General features: G+C 38.1%; 1 protein-coding gene across 4 annotated transcripts in view; it reads left to right on the top strand.

Annotated features, from left to right (window-relative positions):
• Positions 1 to 20,576, top strand: part of disp1 (dispatched homolog 1 (Drosophila)) — a 64,956-nt gene that overhangs the window by 28,576 nt on the left and 15,804 nt on the right. For all 4 annotated transcript variants that reach the window (XM_017725541.2, XM_017725545.2, XM_017725542.2 and 1 more), the window contains 2 exons: positions 17,229 to 17,258; positions 18,465 to 18,588. In XM_017725541.2, coding sequence (XP_017581030.1) covers positions 17,229 to 17,258; positions 18,465 to 18,588 — 154 coding nt within the window. The remainder of the gene's footprint in view (positions 1 to 17,228; positions 17,259 to 18,464; positions 18,589 to 20,576) is intronic.

Consider the following 20,576-nt stretch of genomic DNA (forward strand, 5'->3'; position numbering starts at 1 on the left):
TGGGACACTGTGCAAAATGTAAATAAAAATAAAATGCAATGATCATTTAATCATTTAAACCCTATATTTAATTCAAAACAGTACAAAGACAGCATGCCAAATGTTGAAACTGAGAAATTTTATTAATTGGCTTTTGAAAAATACATGCTTATTTGGAATTTGATGCCAACATGTTCCAAAAAAGTTGGGACAGGGCAACAAAAGGCCAATAAAGTTGTGTGATGCTAAAAAAAAAAAAAAAAAAAAAAAAAACACCTGGTGGTAAATGGGCAAAAGGTCAGTAACATGATTGAGTACAAAAAGAGTATCCCAGGGAGGCTGAGTCTTTCAGAAGTAAAGATGAGGAGGGGTCTGCTGTTCTGTGAAAGACTGCAAGATGGAATAATGTAACAATTCAAGGATAACAGTTCTCAACCTAAAATAGCTAAAAACTTGGGAATTTCATCATCTATGGTACATAATATCATTAAAAGATTTAGAGAATCTGGAGAAATCTCTGTATGCAAGGGACAAGGCCAAAAAACTGTGTCTGCTGGCCCTGATCTTTGGGCCCTCAGACGGCAGTGCATTAAAAACCGACATGATTCTGTAGTGGAAATCAGAAATATTTCTGAAAACCACTGTCTGTGAAAACAGTTCATCGCTGCATCCGCAAATGCAAGTTAAAACTCTAAAACACAAAGAAGAAATTGTATATAAACAGAATCCTCTCTGGGCCCAAGCTAATTTAAAATGGGCTGAGGCAAAGTGGAAAAGTCTCCTGTGGTCAAACAAATTAGAATTTGAAATTATTTTGGAAATCATGGATTCTGTGTCCTCTGGGATAAAGAGCACTCAGCTTGTTATCAGTTCAAACAGATACCAGGATCAAAAGCCTATATTCTTTATGGTATTGGTGTGCATTAATGCACATGGCATGGGTGACGTGCACATCCATGAAGGCACTATTAATGCTGAACAATATATGCATGTTTTGGCAACATATGCTGCCATCTAGAAGATGTTTTTTTCCAGGGAAGTCTTTGATTATTTCAGCAAGGCAGTGTCAAACCAAAATATGGCAAATGAGAACCTGAACTGTTGAGTAGCTGAAATTCTATGTAAAACAAAAATGGAAGAACATTTCACTTTCAAAACTACAGCGACTGGACTCCTCAGTTCCCAAACCCTCTAAGAGTTTGTTAGAAGAAGAGGTGATGAAACACATGCCCCCGCCCCAACTTATTTGGAACGTGTTGTTGGCATCAAATTCAAAATAAGCATATATGTAAAAAAGAAATAATAATAATAAAAAAATAACATAACATTTATCAGTTCCGACATTTTAATTTGTTGTATATTTTCCTTTAAAATATGGTTTACATGATTTGCATATCTTTGCATTGTATGTTTATTTACATTCTTCACAGTGTCCCAACTTTTTTGGAAGTGGGGCTGTAATAAGCTGGGGATTTTAAAGGATTAATGAACTGAAGTTCATTGAGTGCTAGCGATGCACACATGCAGTACTGTGCAAAAGTCAGGGACCATCCTTGATGCCCCCCCCCATGTCAAAATGGTCATTAAGTAAGTCAGGAATAAACCAGATAAAAAATGTATACATAGAAGTCTTGACCACTAAACATAAATTTTAAAAACATTTCAGGTTTAGTAGTGTGTCCAGCCTTTTTTATAGTTTCCATTCTTTAATTTTTTTTTTTTTAAACCCAGAGAAAACATATTTTGACATCACCAAAGTCTTTGGCTGGTTGTTTTTTTTTTTTTTTTTTTTTTTTTTTTTTTTTTTTTTTCCCTTCCCCCCCTCAATCCAAGCAATTCCAAACACGTTCAGTGATGGTAAGATCTGGGCTCTCAGATGACATTTCTATTTACTTTAATAATTTTTTTAACAAGATGCACAACAAAAGCATAGATGCAAATAACAAAAGTTAATAGTGTCCCACCAATAGACGACACAAAGAAATTAACCTGTTATCCTATTCTAAACGCCTATAGGCATTACAGTACGAGTACTCTATCTTTTCATTTCAGTTTTTAAATACTTTAGTCATATAATTAGCAGTTTAGCATGTTATAGACCATGTTTTCCCATATTTTGATTGTTGAAGCCTTAGCATTGTGTATCCTAGCCATCTGTTCCATCCTGTCAGACCCATAATTCTGTTTTCTTACAATGAAAGGATGGACAGAAACCCCTGTCAATTTTTTTCCAATCTGTCTCTCAAATACGAATGCTGAAAGTCATGTTTGTTTGATGGTAACAGTTTGATTGTTAGGAGTCCTGTTTTCTCTCTCTAAGTAATTTTTTGAACTCTAGTTTTGGAAACTCCTTTTTTTTTTTTTTTTTTTTTTTTCTCTTTTAGTTTCCTTTAACTTTCTCCTTCCTTATGCAGTTGGATTATTTTATGTCTAATCTTTTCAGAAATATCTCAGAGAAATGAATAACTTGTACTAGCGCTGGGCAATATCCATAATCAATAATTATCATTGTTGTGATAAATTATCACTGTATGCCAGTGTGCTTTTCTCCATGTACTGTGGATGTTGTCAAGACTTCAAAGCTAGCCAGCTGCATGCTTGATTACAAAGGGAGCGTATTTAGTCTTCTTTAGTTGGATTTTGTACTGCACACTATGTAAAATGTTGGATACTATTGTACTTATAGTTTTTGAACATATTTTTAAAAAATGTGTTCAAATATTAAAAAAAGTAAGTATGGTGACATGTATAAAACTTTTGTTATATTACCCTCCCCTAACTTGTACTTAATGGCCCTTTAACTGAAAAATAAGAAATTAGAAGAATGGTCTGAGACTTTTGCACAATACTGTATGTATCTAGGCCAGAAACGCAAACAGTTTGCTTTGGTTGGTGCCAATACCAGTAACTGAATTGCACAGAAGCAATTAAATTGATATATTATTGATATTTTCATGCTATATATTGACAAATCTTGTTTTGTAAGTAATCCTCTGCCTAATGCTGGTTTACACTCCTGTAGTTGATGTTTCGCATTGGGCATGATGATTTTAGGCTCATGTGCATCTGTTATAGAGCAATCCATACTTTTCTGGGTAGCCTATGCAAGCTGTGTGCGTACTTAATGATAATGTCTAAAAAGAAATCCAGATAAAAGTTTTCTACTAAAGTAACCAAATTTACTAATTAGAAGGTGTGTGTGTATATGTTCTTTTTGATGTGTAGTGTATTTACTTAAAAGAGAAGTTAAGCTAATACTTCAAGGAACAGTGGAAAAATATGATTTAAAATACAGAAAAATGTCATTAATATCATATACTGATAAACATGCAAAATAGTTTTGGTTTAATAAGAAAAAGTAAAAAGTCCAAAAAGCAAACACATTATTTTTCTGGGTCTGTATATATGCTGCACATGCACTCAAAGATACACTGAAATTGTATATTTTAATCATAATTTCACAACTCCTCACAAAATCCAAAAAAAACCAAAAAAAAACGTACTAGAGTATTACCCTTTTGCTATTCACACTGTTCAGCTGTACCTTGGCTGAACAAACTGCAGTTCTGTTGTCCTTCTAATGACTTGTACAGATGAATGGGATTAGTTATGGATTGTAATTATCGACCTTACTTATCAATCCAAATATATTACTAGAAGTTTGTTATTTATTTGAGAATAACATCAGCTGTAATGCTGTGATGTTGCATACCATGCTATTCTGTTAAGAATTCCTACTGTCTTCTGTATATCATGTCCTACCTTACACAGACATTTTATTGGTTCTGTCACCTGCAGACATTAGAAAAATGTTAAAATTTTACATTATTTAATGGTCAACTTTATCTAAAACCATTCATAACAGTAAGTGAAACTAACACTAGTCATGCCCAGTGACTTTTAAGCCTTTTTATAATTGATATAGCAGTGGTATATTTACATGTATGCCTATGCTATTTATTTTTCACTGCTGAAATTTCCACTGCTACTGACATGTTGCAATCTCAGATTTTTAATTCTCCAATTCCATGCTTTTTGGATTCAAGAGTAAACTTCAAAGCTTTGGATTCCACACCGTAAAAAGTTTGCCTGAACCCACGTGCACACGTGGTGAGAGATATTCTTTTGTCATTGTCAAGACACAGAGACATCAGTAATGGAAAATATAACACAATAGTGGCTTGCAATCAAATGTTGCCAAAATCACGATTAGGCAGCAGACTGCTCTGATGATCTATGCTAGCATATCATATAGGGTTGTACTGTGCCTGAGTGAGAGTCAAATGCCAAGACCGTGCCCACTGAAGATCAAAGCCAACCTTATTGTGTAGTTTGGATATCTCTCTCTCTCTCTCTCTCTCTCTCTCTCTCTCTCTCTCTCTCTCTCTCTCTCTCTCTCTCTCTCTCTCTCTCTCTCTCTCTCTCTTGCTCTCAATTTTTTTTTTTTTTTTTGTTGCTATTTGCAAATACCAGCACATGCGGGAAAGTAGTGGTTACATAGAGAACAGTTACAGGAAAACAGTTAAATGGAGCACAGCAAGTTTATTTTCTTGTAACTTGTTTCTTGAAATTAGAGTTTAAAAGCAGGTAGCTAGCATGTTACAAGTTGTTTCTTGCAGATAACTTTTGGAGAGACTTAGAATTTCTGCTTCATGTAAACTGTTAAATATAGAAAAGTAGTTTTTAAAGACAGTTATGTTCTCATATGAGTTTTTATTTTATTTTGTTTTTATTTTAATATTTTCAAAATATTTGAGTGTAAAAATCAATAGCTGACATGGGTAAAAACATTTAAGTTGCAATTTGGTTCCTGTAGATAACCATCAGAGAGAATTTCAGTAAAAAAATGAAATAACCAAAAAGTGTACTACCTAATCGTATTTGTATCTGTTCAGAATACATTAGAATCCATCTGTTCATTCTGAATAATGTGGTCCATTCCTATTTGGTTATGTCCTTACAGGGTACAGAACACATTAGAACTTACAAAAACACCAGTGCAATTGCTAACATTTTTCTCTTGAGTGAATAACTTGCAAACACAGCAACATGTGACTTTCATGTATTTAATGTGCAATGTAAAATTAATTTTATACAAAAAAATCTCAGCTAAATTAAACAGGCTGAGAAGTGTGACGTTTCAAAATATGGGAGATACTACGCTGTTAAAGTACTTATACAGTGTCTATTTTTTATATCTGCTTCTTTTATAAGATTTAGAAGATAAGAAGAATTAACCAGGATAGGTGCCCTATTTGTTTGAACACCATAGCTTGGGGAAAGTCATGGGCTGGAGGTTAGGAAACCGGCCCTGTGACCGGTTCAATCCCCAGAGCCGACAGTACGTGACTGAGGTGTTCTTGAGCAAGGCACCTAATCCCCTACTGCTCCACAGGTGCTGCAGATAGGCCTGCCCACCACTTCGGGCAGGTGTGCTCACTAGTCTGTATGTCGTGTTTTCAGCTCTGCATATAACCCATCCGTGAAGTGAATTTCCCCATTGTGGGACTAAAAAGGGTCACTTAATCTAATCTACTATCTGATGTTGTGGAACTGATACCACAGCAGCTCACTCTTTCCTCATTTGAGAATGTCAGTTCTAAGTTGATGCAATAATGTACAATAAAGTGCAGAACTCTTAAGCATGTGAGCACATTATTTAAAGCCAATTATCTTGGCAACAAGTATGCTTGTGCTTATAAAAACATATGTCTATACAATGAATGCAAATAAGCTGTAATGCACAAAAGTGTTAAAGTAAGAAGATTTTCTTGTTTTTACAACCCATTTCAAAAAAGACTGTAAATAAAAGTAAAGTGCTATGATGTGCAAATCATGCAACCACATTTCTAAAAGAAAATAGTACAAGACAACAAACATATATAATAAAAAATAAATAAATAAATATTTGGTCATTTTGAATTTGATGCCAACAACATATTCCAAAAAGGTTGGAATGGGGGCATGTTTACCACTTTGTTTCGTCACCCTTCTTTTAAGAAATTATATAAGTGTTTGGGAACTGAGGAGATCAAATGCTGTAATTTTGAAAGTGAAATGTTTTCCCATTCTTTTTTGATTATAGGATTTCAGCTACTTAACAGTTCGGAGGCTCATTTGTCATATTTTCCATTTCATAATGTGGCAAATGTTTTCATTGCTGACAGGGCTGGACTGCAGGCAGGCCAGTTTAGCACTTGGACTCTTTAAATATGGTAGCCATGCTGCTGTAATACATGCAGAATCTGGTTTGACATTGTCTTGCTGAAATAAGCAAGGCCTTCCCTGGGAAAAGATACCGTCTGGTGGCAACATGTGTTGCCAAAACATGTATATATCATTCAGCATTATTGCCGCCCTCACAGATGTGCACATCACCCATGCCATACGCACTAATGCTTCCCTATACCATTATGAACTTTGCACTGATAACAAGCTGTGTAGTCTTTAGCCTGGAAGACAATGGTGTCCATGATTTCCAAAAAAGAATTTCAAGTGTTTATTTGTCAGACCACAGGACACTTTACCACTTTTCTCCTGTCCATTTTAAATGAGCTTGGGCCCAGAGAAGGTGGCAGCAATTCTGGATCCTGTTTATAAATGGTTTCTTCTTTGCATTATTTTAGAGTTTTACCTTATATTTGTTGATGTAGCAACAAACTGTTTTCACAGACAGTGTTTTTCAGAAGTATTTCTGAGCCCATGCAGTGATTTCCACTAGAGAATCATGTCTGTTTTTAATGCAGTGCCGCCTGAGGGCCTATAGAACATGGCCAGCAAATACTGTTTTTTGGCCTCGTCCATTGCATGCAGAGATTTCTCCAGATTGTCTAAATCTTTTAATGTTATGTCCCATAGATGATAAGCAAAAGTTCTTTATTTCATTTTGAGAAAAAATATTCTTTAATTGTTGCACTATTTGATTGTGCTGTCTTTTACAGAGTGGTGAACCCCTCTTCCTCTTTACTTCTTAAAATCTCAGCTTCTCTGGGGTGCTTTTTTTTTTTTTTTTAAACCCAATCATGTTACTGACCTGCCAATTAACCCCCAGTTTTTTTTTCTTTTTTTCTTAAGCATTACACAACTTTACACCTTTACACAATCTTACACAATCTTACACACCACCGCCCAACTTTTTTTTTGTTGTTGTTTGCATCAAATTCAAAATGGGCATATATTTTTCAAAAAACAATAAAATGTTTGTTTCATGTGGTATGATGTCTTTGTATTATTTTGAATGCAAAATAGGGTTTGAATGATTTGCACATCATTGCATTTTGTTTTTATTACATTTTGCACAGCATCTCAACTTTTTTGGAAATAGGGTTGTGAACTAGTTTGAAGAACAATGTTTGGTTCCGGATGTCTCCTAAAAGACTGCAGTCATTGCATTGTTTCATAAATTCCACCATTAATAACTTGGAGTCTTGATTAGCTGGGGTAAAAATGTTAGTTAACATTGGAACTGTATTTTATGTTTCTTGATGCTTTGTGGACTGTTGGTTGTTTTTCTATTTCTCTCTGTGAGGCAATTGTTTTGTGTCTTACACTTCTAACGCTTATTGTTGCTTCTTACTCCATTTCTTGTGTTTTCATTTCCTTGTTTTCTTGCTTTTTCTCTTGTATGTGTGTATATACAATAGCTTTGTCAGGTCTCCCCTTTTTAAATCCTCTCTTATTTTAGAGAGTAATGTTGAAATGTGTGTTTTTGATGTTTTCTAAAGCATGTGTCCTCAGAAACCAGGAAAAGTAAAAATGCTTTCTGGCAGGGCCTTTTGTGTCTAGGGTAAAGAACAGCACAATGAGATATTGTAGCCTAATATTGCCTTAAGGGTAAAAAAGAAGTTGTGAAAGAGAAATTGAGTGTAAGGGAGTATGAGTGGGAGGGTGTTTGTGTGAATGGCTGGGTATCTGTATGTTTGCTTTTCTGAAGTGAACCATCTATAAAAGCATTGATATCTTCTAAATCAGGCCTAGGGTAGGTTTTAGACATGCATGGTGTAACTGCAGAGCCAGTGTAATGTCATAAACCTAGTGGTGGAAAGTTCTGTATAAAACTACTATCATCACAGTACTTACATACAGTCTATTTTCTCCTTTTTTAGTTTTGCTAAAAACCCTATTACTTTTTCTTTAAACGCATACATTTAAAAAGTGTTTCAGATTTTAAACTACTGGTAATATTTAAAGTATTCAACTTTGAGAGCCAAGTAGCTAAATCTTTTTTTAAAAAGCTGCTGATCAGGTGCACGATATGTTCAGATAACATGTTGAAGTGAGTCAAAGTGCACTTGCACTCAGATTTTATGCTGTTCTGCCGAATCTGCTCTTGCAGAAATAGAAACATTTCACTGTGTATTTAACACCTTACAGAGTGTTCTGTACAAGCACAAATTAGTTGTAAATGCAAAAAAAACCTTTATGCTGTTCTCTAGATCTTGAAATATTGATTTTATTACAGTGAATATCCAGCACTGAGTGAGAGAGAGTATAAATACCTTGCCATTTAATAAACTAGTCAGTAAGTGCAGACAGTGGCTTGGATTTCTTTATTTAAATAAATGTTGTCTGTCTGTATGTGTACCAGAAAAGGTGTGGTGGAGGCAACTTTACATTCAGTCTCTAACCACCTTCAGATAGTCTGCAACTGTTATACTGTAATAGTGGATTTAAATGTTTCCCTGCTCCTTTTTATTTAATTTTATCATTTTAAATAATTATTTGCTTTTTCCACTAATCTTATTTTATTTCATTTTATTTGATCTCAATTCTGTTACTATTTTTACTTAATTAATTACATTACCTTATATAATCATTTTATTTGACTTTTAAATTTCTGTTAATTTGTTTGTTTTAGTTTAACATTGATTTAAATTCAGTTTTAATTTCTTTTTCAATCCCTTTAATGTTGTAAATGCTTGGCTACATTGAAAATGAGGAACACCCTCAGTGTATTTTTGAGTGAAAATAATAGTTGATTAATTGATAAATTGATAGATTGAAATGTGGTGGAGACAGAGACATGACATAGCAGGACCAGAGTTTCAGAAATCAACTTCAAAGCCTGTCCCGCTGCAGTATTTATCTGATTGTTAAAAAAAAAGTTCTCTGATGCTGGTAAAAATATTATAAAATATCATTCAAAAAGACAAAGGACAACACTTTTTTCCAACACCAGTATATAAACACAACTTGTTTTGATTAACTTGCAACACTGTTTCACCTGATGTTGATACCTTAGCTGAGCTCTTAGTTCGTATAGGTCACTTACTGATGTCTGGCTTCAGTGCATGCTAGCTGCTCCGCTTGTGAAAAACACTACTGTGACTTTCAACTTCTGTTCAATTTCAACTACTGTTCACTTTCAAATGGATTAAATAATTGTGTGTGTGTGTGTATGTATGTATGTATATGTGTGTGTGTGTGTGTGTGTGTGTGTGTATATATATATATATATATATATATATATATATATATATATATATATATATATATATATATATATATATATATATATTATTACACTGCTCAAACAAATAAAGGGAACACTCAAATAACACATCCTAGATCTGAATGAATGAAATATTCTCATTGAATACTTTGTTCTGTACAAAGTTGAATGTGCTGACAACAAAATCACACAAAAATCATCAATGGAACTCAAATTTATTAACCAATGGAGGCCTGGATTTGGAGTCATACACAAAATTAAAGTGGAAAAACACACTACAGGCTGATCCAACTTTGATGTCATGTCCTTAAAACATGTCAAAATGAGGCTCAGTATTGTGTGTGGCCTCCACGTGCCTGTATGACCTCCCTACAATGCCTGGGCATGCTCCTGATGAGGTGGCGGATGGTCTTCTGAGGGATCTCCTCCCAGACCTGGACTAAAGCATCCGCCAACTCCTGGACAGTCTGTGGTGCAACGTGGCGTTGGTGGATGGAGTGAGACATGATGTCCCAGATGTGCTCAATCAGATTCAGGTCTGGGGAATGGGCGGGCCAGTCCATAGCTTCAATGCCTTCATCTTGTAGGAACTGCTGACACACTGAGGTATAGCATTGTCCTGCATTAGGAGGTACCCAGGGCCAACCGCACCAGCATATGGTCTCACAAGGGGTCTGAGGATCTCATCTCGGTACCTAATGGCAGTCAGGCTACCTCTGGCGAGCACATGGAGGGCTGTGCACCCCTCCAAAGAAATGCCACCCCACACCATTACTGACCCACTGCCAAACCGGTCATGCTGAAGGATGTTGCAGGCAGCAGATCGCTCTCCATGGTGTCTCCAGACTCTGTCATGTCTCACATGTGCTCAGTGTGAACCTGCTTTCATCTGTGAAGAGCACAGGGCGCCAGTGGCGGATTTGCCAACCCTGGTGTTCTCTGGCAAATGCCAAGCGTCCTGCATGGTGTTGGGCTGTGAGCACAACCCCCAATCTGTGAACGTTGGGCCCTCATACCATCCTCATGGAGTCTGTTTCTAACCGTTTGTGCAGACACATGCACATTTGTGACCTGCTGGAGGTAATTTTGCAGGGCTCTGGCAGTGCTCCTCCTGTTCCTCCTTGCACAAAGGCAGAGGTAGCAGTCCTGCTGTGGTCCCTCCTACGGCCTCCTCCACGTCTCCTGGTGTACTGGCCTGTCTCCTGGTAGCGCCTCCAGCCACTGGACACTACGCTGACAGACACAGCAAACCTTCTTGCCACAGCTCGCATTGATGTGCCATCCTGGATGAGTGGCACTACCTGAGCCACTTGTGTGGGTTGTAGAGTCTGTCTCATGCTACCACGAGTGTGAAAGCACCACCAACATTCAAAAGGGACCAAAACATCAGCCAGAAAGCATAGGTACTGAGAAGTGGTCTGTGGTCCCCACCTGCAGAACCACTCCTTTATTGAGTGTGTCTTGCTAATTGGCAAAAATTTCCACTTGTTGTCTATTCCATTTGCACAACAGCATGTGAAATTGATTGTCAATCATTGTTGCTTCCTAAGTGGACCGTTTGATTTCACAGAAGTTTGATTTACTTGGAGTTATGTGTTGTTTGTGTTCCCTTTATTTTTTTGAGCTGTGTGTGTGTGTGTGTGTGTGTGTGTGTGTGTGTGTGTGTGTGTGTGTGTATGTGTGTGTATATATATATATATATATATATATATATATATATATATATATATATATATATTATATGTGTGTGTGTGTGTGTGTGTGTGTGTGTGTGTTAGTTATTAGGTAACTGGTATGCCAAATGCGAATATTCCTATTCTGTGAGAACTGAATTTCTTCAGTTTTGCCACCTATAAATAACAAGTGCTTTCAGTTTTCAGCTTTGCTTTTTTTATTTCTTTCTTGCTGTGCTCCTTACAATATAGGAACTTTTGTTTTCATGACACATTGAAAAAGGTTATTAGTAATACATTTCTTGTGTCTCTTTGCTTATCTCTCTGTATTTATTGTAGTTTATTTATATCTATAGAGAAACTGGTTTCATACTCTGGGCACTTGAAAATGCGTAAGCACAGAAATCCAGAGGGGAGAATTCAGAGTACAAAATTCTTGTTGTGTGGGATAGGAGGACCAATAGTTAATAAAGACATCTCTAGGATAGCTTGTAACTATTGACTAGAGTGTTGAAATCAAGCCAGCATGCCTGGAAACCATATTCCATGGCAAGGAATACAGATACATACAGATTGCTTTAAAACTGCTCAAGAAAAAAATGTTAGAAAAAAGCATTGCAAGAATGGTTAAACAAAAGTACATGTCATATACATTTAGTTGTTGACAGTAATTGAATAATACTTTTTCTGTCTCAAGGAAATCCTCCCTGTTACTCCCACTCCATCTACTACCACTTACATCATGTGAAGCACCTCACTTATAACTATTTTCTATAACATTTGACCCATGAAATAAAGGTAAAACGTACAGTTAAGAGAGTCTCCCAAATGCACCGATCATGTGCATTAGGTAGCCTGATAAGAAACCATTTTCATATGATAATGTTTAAATTGCCATATTATTTTTGGTTAGTGAAACATATTGCATATTGCAAAGAAGAAAAAAATGGAAAAAGAAACACATGAGAGTACTGTAGCATAGTCAAAGTAGCAACAGGTACATTTTTCAGTATGGGTAAGGTATATAATTGAAAACAGGTCACACACCTACCTAACCAAATTGATTAACTTTTTGATGATTTTACCAAATCAGCTGCTTTCCTATGAATGAATTATGTCCTACCATTTGAAGTTAGTTTATTTTGAATCTTATTCCTTCTGAGGCCTGAATCCAAAGCATATACAGAGTAAGCATGTGGGAACACAGATGAGTAATAAATCAAATGATATATTTCTCTCCACCAACTCTAAATCAGCCAGTAAAGAAAATCTGGTTCTTGTTACTTGTTATGGGTTAGAATCAGGGCAGCTTGGGTTTTCTAAAAAGTTAATTGTTGACTGCCTGCTTTTTCTCTTGATTGGGCCAAAAGGAACTCACTGGGGTCATCTCTTTAACACTCCTAATGGGGCTCACCTTGTGTAGGATATACAGACGCTTCAAAGACAGAATTGTTACAACATCTGGTTGTTGTATTAACATGTCCACTGAACTTTAAAAGGGATTTATGGCCTCCTCAGAAGTTACCCTGTGGTGCAAAATTCCTGTGAATGCCTTTTATTCATCTGTGCCTCCCAATACCATGGCAACAGCTAATTATAGCATTCCATGGATTCCCTTTAAAGACGGGAAGGAAGAAAATTACAGGCGTCTCTTGGCCCTATGGCCACATTGCTCGTATCATTTTGGGATATTTGAGATGTGATTGGTTGTAAAAGTAGCAATGAGCATATATGTACTCACATATTTGTATGTTTGTTTTGTTTGTATTTTTGTTTCATTTGTGTCTGAAGGAAGACAACTACATGGCTGCTAATAGGCATTTAAATATTTTCTACTCATATGAAGGCATATTAGCATTGCTTTCTTCTTGCTATCTGTCGATCTATTTGTATCCTAAATGGTGTGTCTGACTCTCTAAAGCTCAAGTCCTGCACCAGGTGATGTGGAGACTTCTGTGGCTCTGAGTGGATAGTGATGAGAAGTCCAGGCTAACATACAACAGCTGAGAGTAACCAAAAATTCTGATGGTGTCCTTTACAACATCACTTAGTGGATTAATGCAGGGGTTCCCAGACTTTTTTATGCTAGCACTAATGTTAAGATTTCTCAAAAGGTCCTTAGGCTTTCAGTCCATTTACTCAATATAATGTTCTTTCATTCAACAAACACAATATTGAACATGATAAAATGATGACACTTGCAAAGCCTACATTGTTACAAACTAATTGAGATTAGGATATAGAAGATAATAAAATAAAGACAACACTTTCTTGTATTTTATTTTTATTACAGCTGTTTAGCTGTAATCTTTTCAGCTGTGACCTTCAGTATAAACACATTAATACATTAGTTGGAGATATTAGTTGGACCTTACATGTCTTATATAAACCTCTTATTGGCCATGTTGTCAGCTACACTCATAAAAAAAGGCTTTTCAGGGGTTCTTTAATAAAGAAAGTGGTTCTTTAGAACCATGAACACTCAAAGAATATTTTGCATGTTTAAGGGGTTCTTGGCATCCTGAGGGGTTCTTTAGATATGGATAGTTCTATATAGAACCTTTTTAAAAAGGTTTCAACATAGCACCAAAAGTGTTCTGCTATTGTTTCAATGTCAAGCGTGTAACAACAGAAGAATGCTTTTTGAAGAACCATTCAAGAACCTTTTTAAGCTTTGTAGTTTATTAGGTTAGTCAGCTGTGAGAACTGATGCATGCCACATACCATCATTGTTCATGCAAAATCCTAAACCAACCCTCAACATTGTGTGGCCGTGATTACTGTGCATGGCCCATATAAGACAAATTATTAGGTTAATTACTACTAATTAGATTAAATACTTAATTAGTATTTAATACTTTATTAAATACTATTATTTAGAAATTCACCTTTAGAATTTAAATAAGAAAAATATTTTTAATTGAAGTACATTATTCTGAGAAAAATAATCCCTCATCATAAAACGCATGTGCCAATTACACAGGTGGACGAAGTACACAAATCATGTACTTGAGTTAAAGTAGAGATGCCCAAGGTAAAATATTACTCCAGTAAAAGTAGAAGTCCTTACTCTAGACCTCAACTTGAGTAAAAGTACAAAGGTATTTACCTTCAAATGTACTTAAGTATCGAAAGTAAAAGTACTAAAAGATTAATTATGGCTCTAATGTCCTGTTATCATTTTTGTAACAAGACTCGCTTCATGAACTCATTTTAGGTTAAAATCCTCCAGTGTCTCTCTTGGTAAACCAGTCTTTTAATAGAATGTCATTAGTGACGTTGACGTCTATTAAAATGATCATAAGCACAAAACACTGAAGGTAAACAGTTTCCATCAGGTAGAACTGAGTGGCTCTGAAATCACTTTTACAAACAAGCAAAGTTTCAGTTTAAGATTACTTTGTAAATTAGATACAAGTTGAATAAAAACTTGCTTTAAACACAGGTTCACAAATAAGTTTTCCTTTACTGTATTGATCAGTAGGTCTCTGTTCATAAACATAAACTAACCAAAACTAATTTACTATAAAATGAAAGTGTATGAATTCAGAAAATAAAAGAAACATCCCAGTCACAACTGCATATGTGTACATATTTCTACAGGGTGGGCCATTTATATGGATACACCCAAATAAAATGGGAATGGTTGGTGTATATTGTCCCCGCGACCCTGACGGAGAAGCGGCTTGGAAAATGGATGGATGGTGTATATTGTGGTCTATTTACACAAAGTTAGGTTAGTTCATCATTTAGGTAGACGTATGTGCTCCCAAATTTTTACACTGCTGCACTGATGTTGAACCGTGTGCTTCCACTGGGTTGGTATGACCAACAGGTCAAAACAAGCTCAGAACAAAGTAACCGCTGTGCCCTGATTGGTGTTCTTGCTTTGTGCTTATTTCGTTTTGACATGTTATGTTTTTATACACACAAAAACCAAAAGGAACAACAGATTTCTCAAAATGTAGTGGAGTAGAAAGTAAGATATTTTACTTTGAAATGTAGTGGAGTGAAAGTAAAAAGTCACCCAAAGTGGAAATAATTAAGTAAAGTACAGATGCATGAAAAAACTACTTAAGTAGAGTAACGAATTACATTTACTTAGTTACTGTCCACCACTGCCCAATTATTGGCTCTCCTGAATTTAATGCTGTGTACAATCTCCCTTTTCCAATAAAACAGCAATTAGTCTTCTCCTTTAGCACCTTATAAGTTTGGAGAACACAGAGCAGGGAGTTTGAGACCATTCCTCTGTACAAAATCTCCAGATTGTCCAGGGTCCCAGGTCTCCTGTGCACTCTTGTTTAGCTCACCCAGCAGGTTTTCTATGAGTTTAGATCAGGGAACTGAGACAGCCATTGCAGAAGCTTGATGTTATGTTCAGTATGTTTTGGCTCACTGTCATGCTAGATGATCTGGTTATAACCCATTTTTAATTTTTGATTTAAAATGGGCTGGTTTTTCATGGAGTCCATGATGCCATGTACCCTAACAAGGTTCACAGGGTCTTTGGACAGTCCTACAAAATCACAGACCCTCCACCGTGCTCAACAGTGGGCATTAGGTTCTTCTCTGTGTAGTCATCTTACTTTTTATGCCAAACTGACCTTTGAGAGGTATATTACTCATTTTTCTTTTTATCTGACAGTACAGAAGACGGTTCCAGTCCCAGTAGCAATTAGCAAAGTTCAGGAGTTTGTTTGTGGTTGGATGACACAGGAAGGCCTTTTCCATTCTCTTCCTTTTCTTGAGGACTTCCTCACGGCTCACAGAGTCATTCTTCACACTACTGTGATGGCAGCAGCCTGTAGGGCACCCTCGTCTGCTCTCTGCCTCCTCCGTCACCCACTGTGCTGTGGATGTTAGTGAGCAGTGTTGTTGCTGCTTGTGTAAACTGGAGCTATGATGCTTGGCCTTGACCAACCACATCACCAGTAAATGCTGCCAGGCTGCCATGCTTCTCTGCCAGCAGGTCCTTGTGGGCAGCCATTGTCTTTTTTTGCTGTTCACCAGCAGGGTACTGCTGACGAGCCTCCCCATGCTGTCTCCACCACCTATCCTCACCTAGCTGCCTATTCTTCAGTCTTCAACCGGACTAGATCTTCTCCACCATTTCTCTTTTGGATTTGTAGAAGTGCCATTCTCCTTCATACTCATGAATGTAATAAAGAACGTCATACACTATATTGCCAAAAGTATTTGTTTGTCTGCCCTGACATGCATATGAATATGGTTTAATATGATGTTGGCCCACCCTTTGCAGCTATAAGAGCTTCAACTCTTCTGGGAAGACTTTCTACAAGGTTTAGGACTGTGTTAATGGGAATTTTTAACCATTCTTCCAGAAGCACATTTGTGGGGTCAGACACTGATGCTGGTTGAGAAGGCCTGTCTTGCAGTCTCCGCTCTAATTCATCCCAAAGATGTTCTGTCAGGTTGAAGTCAGGACTCTGTGCAGGCCAATTAAGTTCTTCCACACTAAACTCACTCATCCATGTCTTTATGAACCTTGCTTTGTGCACTAGTGCGCAGTCATGTTGGAACAGGAAACGGCCATCCACAAACCGTTACCACTAAGTTGTGAGCATGAAATTCTCCAAAATCTCTTGGTCTGCTGAAGCATTAAGAGTTCCTTTCACTGGAACTCTTTCACTGCTCTAGAGTCCAGTGGTGGCACTTTACATTGTTAGGGAATTCAGTGATTTGGATGAGTGAGTGAATACTTTGATTTGAATACTGGATGAGTGTATATTAAAAAAGGGTACTGACATCTAAAACTGTATATCCTCTGCTGTATTATGGACCTGAGGTGAAATCAAACAGTATGTTACTGTCAGGTTGACCAAAATTGTTAACAAGGCCAGTTGAATAAGGCTAACTTAATTTGGTCTGAATTCTCAGTAACGTTCGAACTAATCAGAACTGTAGAATTTATTTCTTTTTATTTATAGATATTGACACCTTGACATTTGACATAATCCCTGAGATTTGTGCTGATTAATAGCCTTCAAGTACAATCCTTTACATAAGTATCTCACTTTCCTTGGTGTCTGTAGACAGAAACTGAGGTCAGTGCTGGTGTGACTGGCTGCAAAACCTAATCTGTTTACTTGTGTGTCTTACAGCCCTGCAAGACCTTTTCGTTTCCCCAAAAGGTAAGATTTTTTTCCCTCACTGTATGTAGTATAAATTATTTTTCTCTACATTGTGTTTTAGTGTCTTAAATATTATTTATTTATTGGGTTTTTTTTTATTACTGTAATGGAAGAAAGTTTATTAAAAAATACAGTAACCCAAACAGTGAATAAATAGCATTCAATAACAGCAATAAAATCAGGGTCACATTTATGTATGAACTCAGTCACTCATGTTTAGCAGGCTAAAGTTTCTCCACATGGGGGTTCTGTTAGCACTTATAGATTTTGTGTGCATTTTGGAAGTATTTAATGTAAAATACCTGAAACATACCCTATGTAAGTACACAAACACAGAATATATTCCTTGCTTCCTTTGTTGACTGAGATGCATGAAAGCACCAGTGGAGTTCTGCTTTAGTGACACTGCACGTTGGGTTTTATATTATTGGTATTTACTGACAGTTAAATAGCTAATCCTTATGCCTTTACCAACATGCCAGAGCTAGATGTTGCACACATCATAATGTACACACTACACTCATAAAAAAGATGTTTTTTCAAAGGTTCTTCAGCAAAAACATTTGTTTTTATATAGGACCGTGAACATTCAAAGATTCCTTTGCTAGATTAAAGGGTTCTTTGCTTCGTTACAGCATCGTTTAGATTGAAAGAAAATATGCTGTAGATGGTCCTCTTTGGAAAGGGTTCTCTATAGCACAAAAAATGTTTTCTATTGTTACGATGCCAAGCTTGTTATGATAGAAGAACCCATTTTGGTGCTATATAGAACCCTTTGCAGAATTGTTCTATATAGAGCTATCTGCAGCACATTCAACCAGAAGAAACCTTTTATGATGCAAAGAACCCTTTCTAAATTATACAAAACATTTGATATATTCAGAAATTTTGTAATGATCTTTACCAAATCCCTTAATTCCATGTATTTCTGTGCTTATCTGAAATTTGCGTTTTTGTTTTTACCGCAACTTGGAGCCTTAAATCAAGCTCTCCCTGTTTTTACCATTCTTTGCCTTTCGTTTTTCACCATGTTTTCCCAAACTGGATCAAAGTGATACCTTTGTCAGTTCAGAAAAATTTTAAATTGGTTTGAGTTCAAATTAAGTCAAATTTAAATCACATTTAAGAATCCCCCTTTGCCCTCCTGGGTTTTGGTAATAAACGTCCTATGATGTCTTGTTCAGCACACACTTTTTTTGCTTGCAGTTATGCAGAGCTCATTTCTGACTGGCCTGTGGTGGTCCTGGGTATCTGTACAGTGCTGATTGTGGTATGCACATTAGTAGGCATCCTAGTGCCAGACCTGCCAGACTTCTCAGATCCTTTACTGGTAAGTCTGTCTGTCTGTCCACCTGTCCACAGAGGTCTAAGTAACAAATTACATTTTCTCTTTTTACAGCACTTAAGAACAGGTTTCCCTGTAGTGGTACTTTTTGGAGTAGAATTAAGTCATAGTACTTTTAAGTTCCATCCATCCATCATCTTCTGCTTCTCCGGGGTTCGGGTCGTGGGGGCAGCATCCTACGCAATGAGGCCCAGACCTCCCTTTCCCCAGCCACTTCCACTAGGTCTCCAGGGGTGATCCCGAGGCGCTTCCAGGCCAGCTGGGCAATATTGTCACGCCAGCGTGTCCTGGGTCTTCCCCGGGGTCTCCTCCCTTGCCTGTGACACCTCACGAGGGAGGCGTCCAGGAGGCATCCTAATCAGATGCCCGAACCACCTCAACTGGCTCCTCTCGACGTAAAGAAGCAGCGGCTCTACTCTGAGTCCCTCCTGGATGACCGAACTTCTCACGGCCGCTTGTATTCGCGATCTTATTCTTTCGGTCATTACCCAAAGCTCATGACCATAGGTGAGGGTGGGAACGTAGATCGACCGGTAAATCGAGAGCTTTGCCTTGTGGCTCAGCTCTTTCTTTACCACAACAGACCAGTAAAGAGCCCGCATCACTGCTGACCCAGCAGCCTATCAATCTCCCGCTCCCTTTTCCCATCACTCGTGAACAAGACCCCGAGATATTTAAACTCCTCCACTTGAGGCAAGAGCTTATCCCCGACCCAGAGAGGGCTCTCCACCCTTTTCTGCCTGAGAACCATGGTCTCAGATTTAGAGGTACTGATTCTCATCCCGGCCGCTTCACACTCGGCTGCAAACCGATCCAGCGAAAGCTGAAGTTCACGGCCTGATGTTCCCAATACGACCACATCATCTGTAAACAGCAGTGATGTGACCTTGAGGTCATCAAACCGGACACCCTCCGTCCCGACTGCGCCTAGAAATTCTATCTATAAAAATTACGAACAGAATCGGTGACAAAGGGCTGCCCTGACGGAGTCCAACTCTCACGGGGAACGAGTCTGACTTACTGCCGGCCATGCGAACCAAGCTCCTGCTTTGTTTGTACAGGGCCTGAATGGCTCGTAGCAAAGAGCCATGTACCCCGTACTCCCGAAGCACCTCCCACAGAATACCCTGGGGAACACAGTCGAATGCCTTCTTCAGATCCACAAAGCACATGTGGACTGGTTGGGCACACTCCCATGAACCCTCTAGGATCCTGAAGAGGGTGAAGAGTTAGTCCAGTGTTCCACGACCAGGGTGGAACCTGCACTGCTCCTCCTGAATCCGAGGTTTGACTATAGGCCGGACTCTCTTCTCCAGTACCCCTGCATAGACCTTACCAGGGAGGCTGAGGAGTGTGATTCCCCTGTAGTTGGAACACACCCTCCGGTCCCCTTTTTTAAAAAAAGGCACCACCACCCCAGTCTGCCAATCTAGTGGCACCGCCCCCGATGTCCACACAGCCCCAAAACATCCAGAGCTCTGAGGAACTCGGGACGGATCTCATCCACCCCTGGAGCTTTGCCACCAAGGAGCTTTTTAACTACCTTAATGACTTCGGCCTCAGTAATGGACGAGCCTATTCCCGTGTTTCCAGACTCTGCCTCCTCACTGGAGAACGTGTCGGTGGGATTGAGAAAGTCCTCAAAGTATTCCTTCCACCGCCCAATGACGTCTTCAGTCGAAGTCAGCAGCACACTATATACGGTGCTAGTCGCCTGACGGTTTGCCAGAATCTTTTCGGAGCCGACTGAAAGTCACTTTCCAAGGCCTCACCAAACTCCTCCCACATCCGGGTTTTTGCCTTGGCGACGACTGCAGCCGCAGATCGCTTGGCCTGTCGATACCGGTCAGCTGCCTCTGGTGTCCCACAGGCCAACCATGCCTGGTAGGACTCCTTCAGCTTGACGGCATCTCTCACCTGGGGTGTCCACCACCGGGTTCGAGGATTACCGCCCCGACAGGCACCAACTACCC

The sequence above is a fragment of the Pygocentrus nattereri genome, chromosome 4 (genome assembly GCF_015220715.1).
Source record: "Pygocentrus nattereri isolate fPygNat1 chromosome 4, fPygNat1.pri, whole genome shotgun sequence".
Taxonomy (NCBI): Eukaryota; Metazoa; Chordata; class Actinopteri; order Characiformes; family Serrasalmidae; genus Pygocentrus; species Pygocentrus nattereri.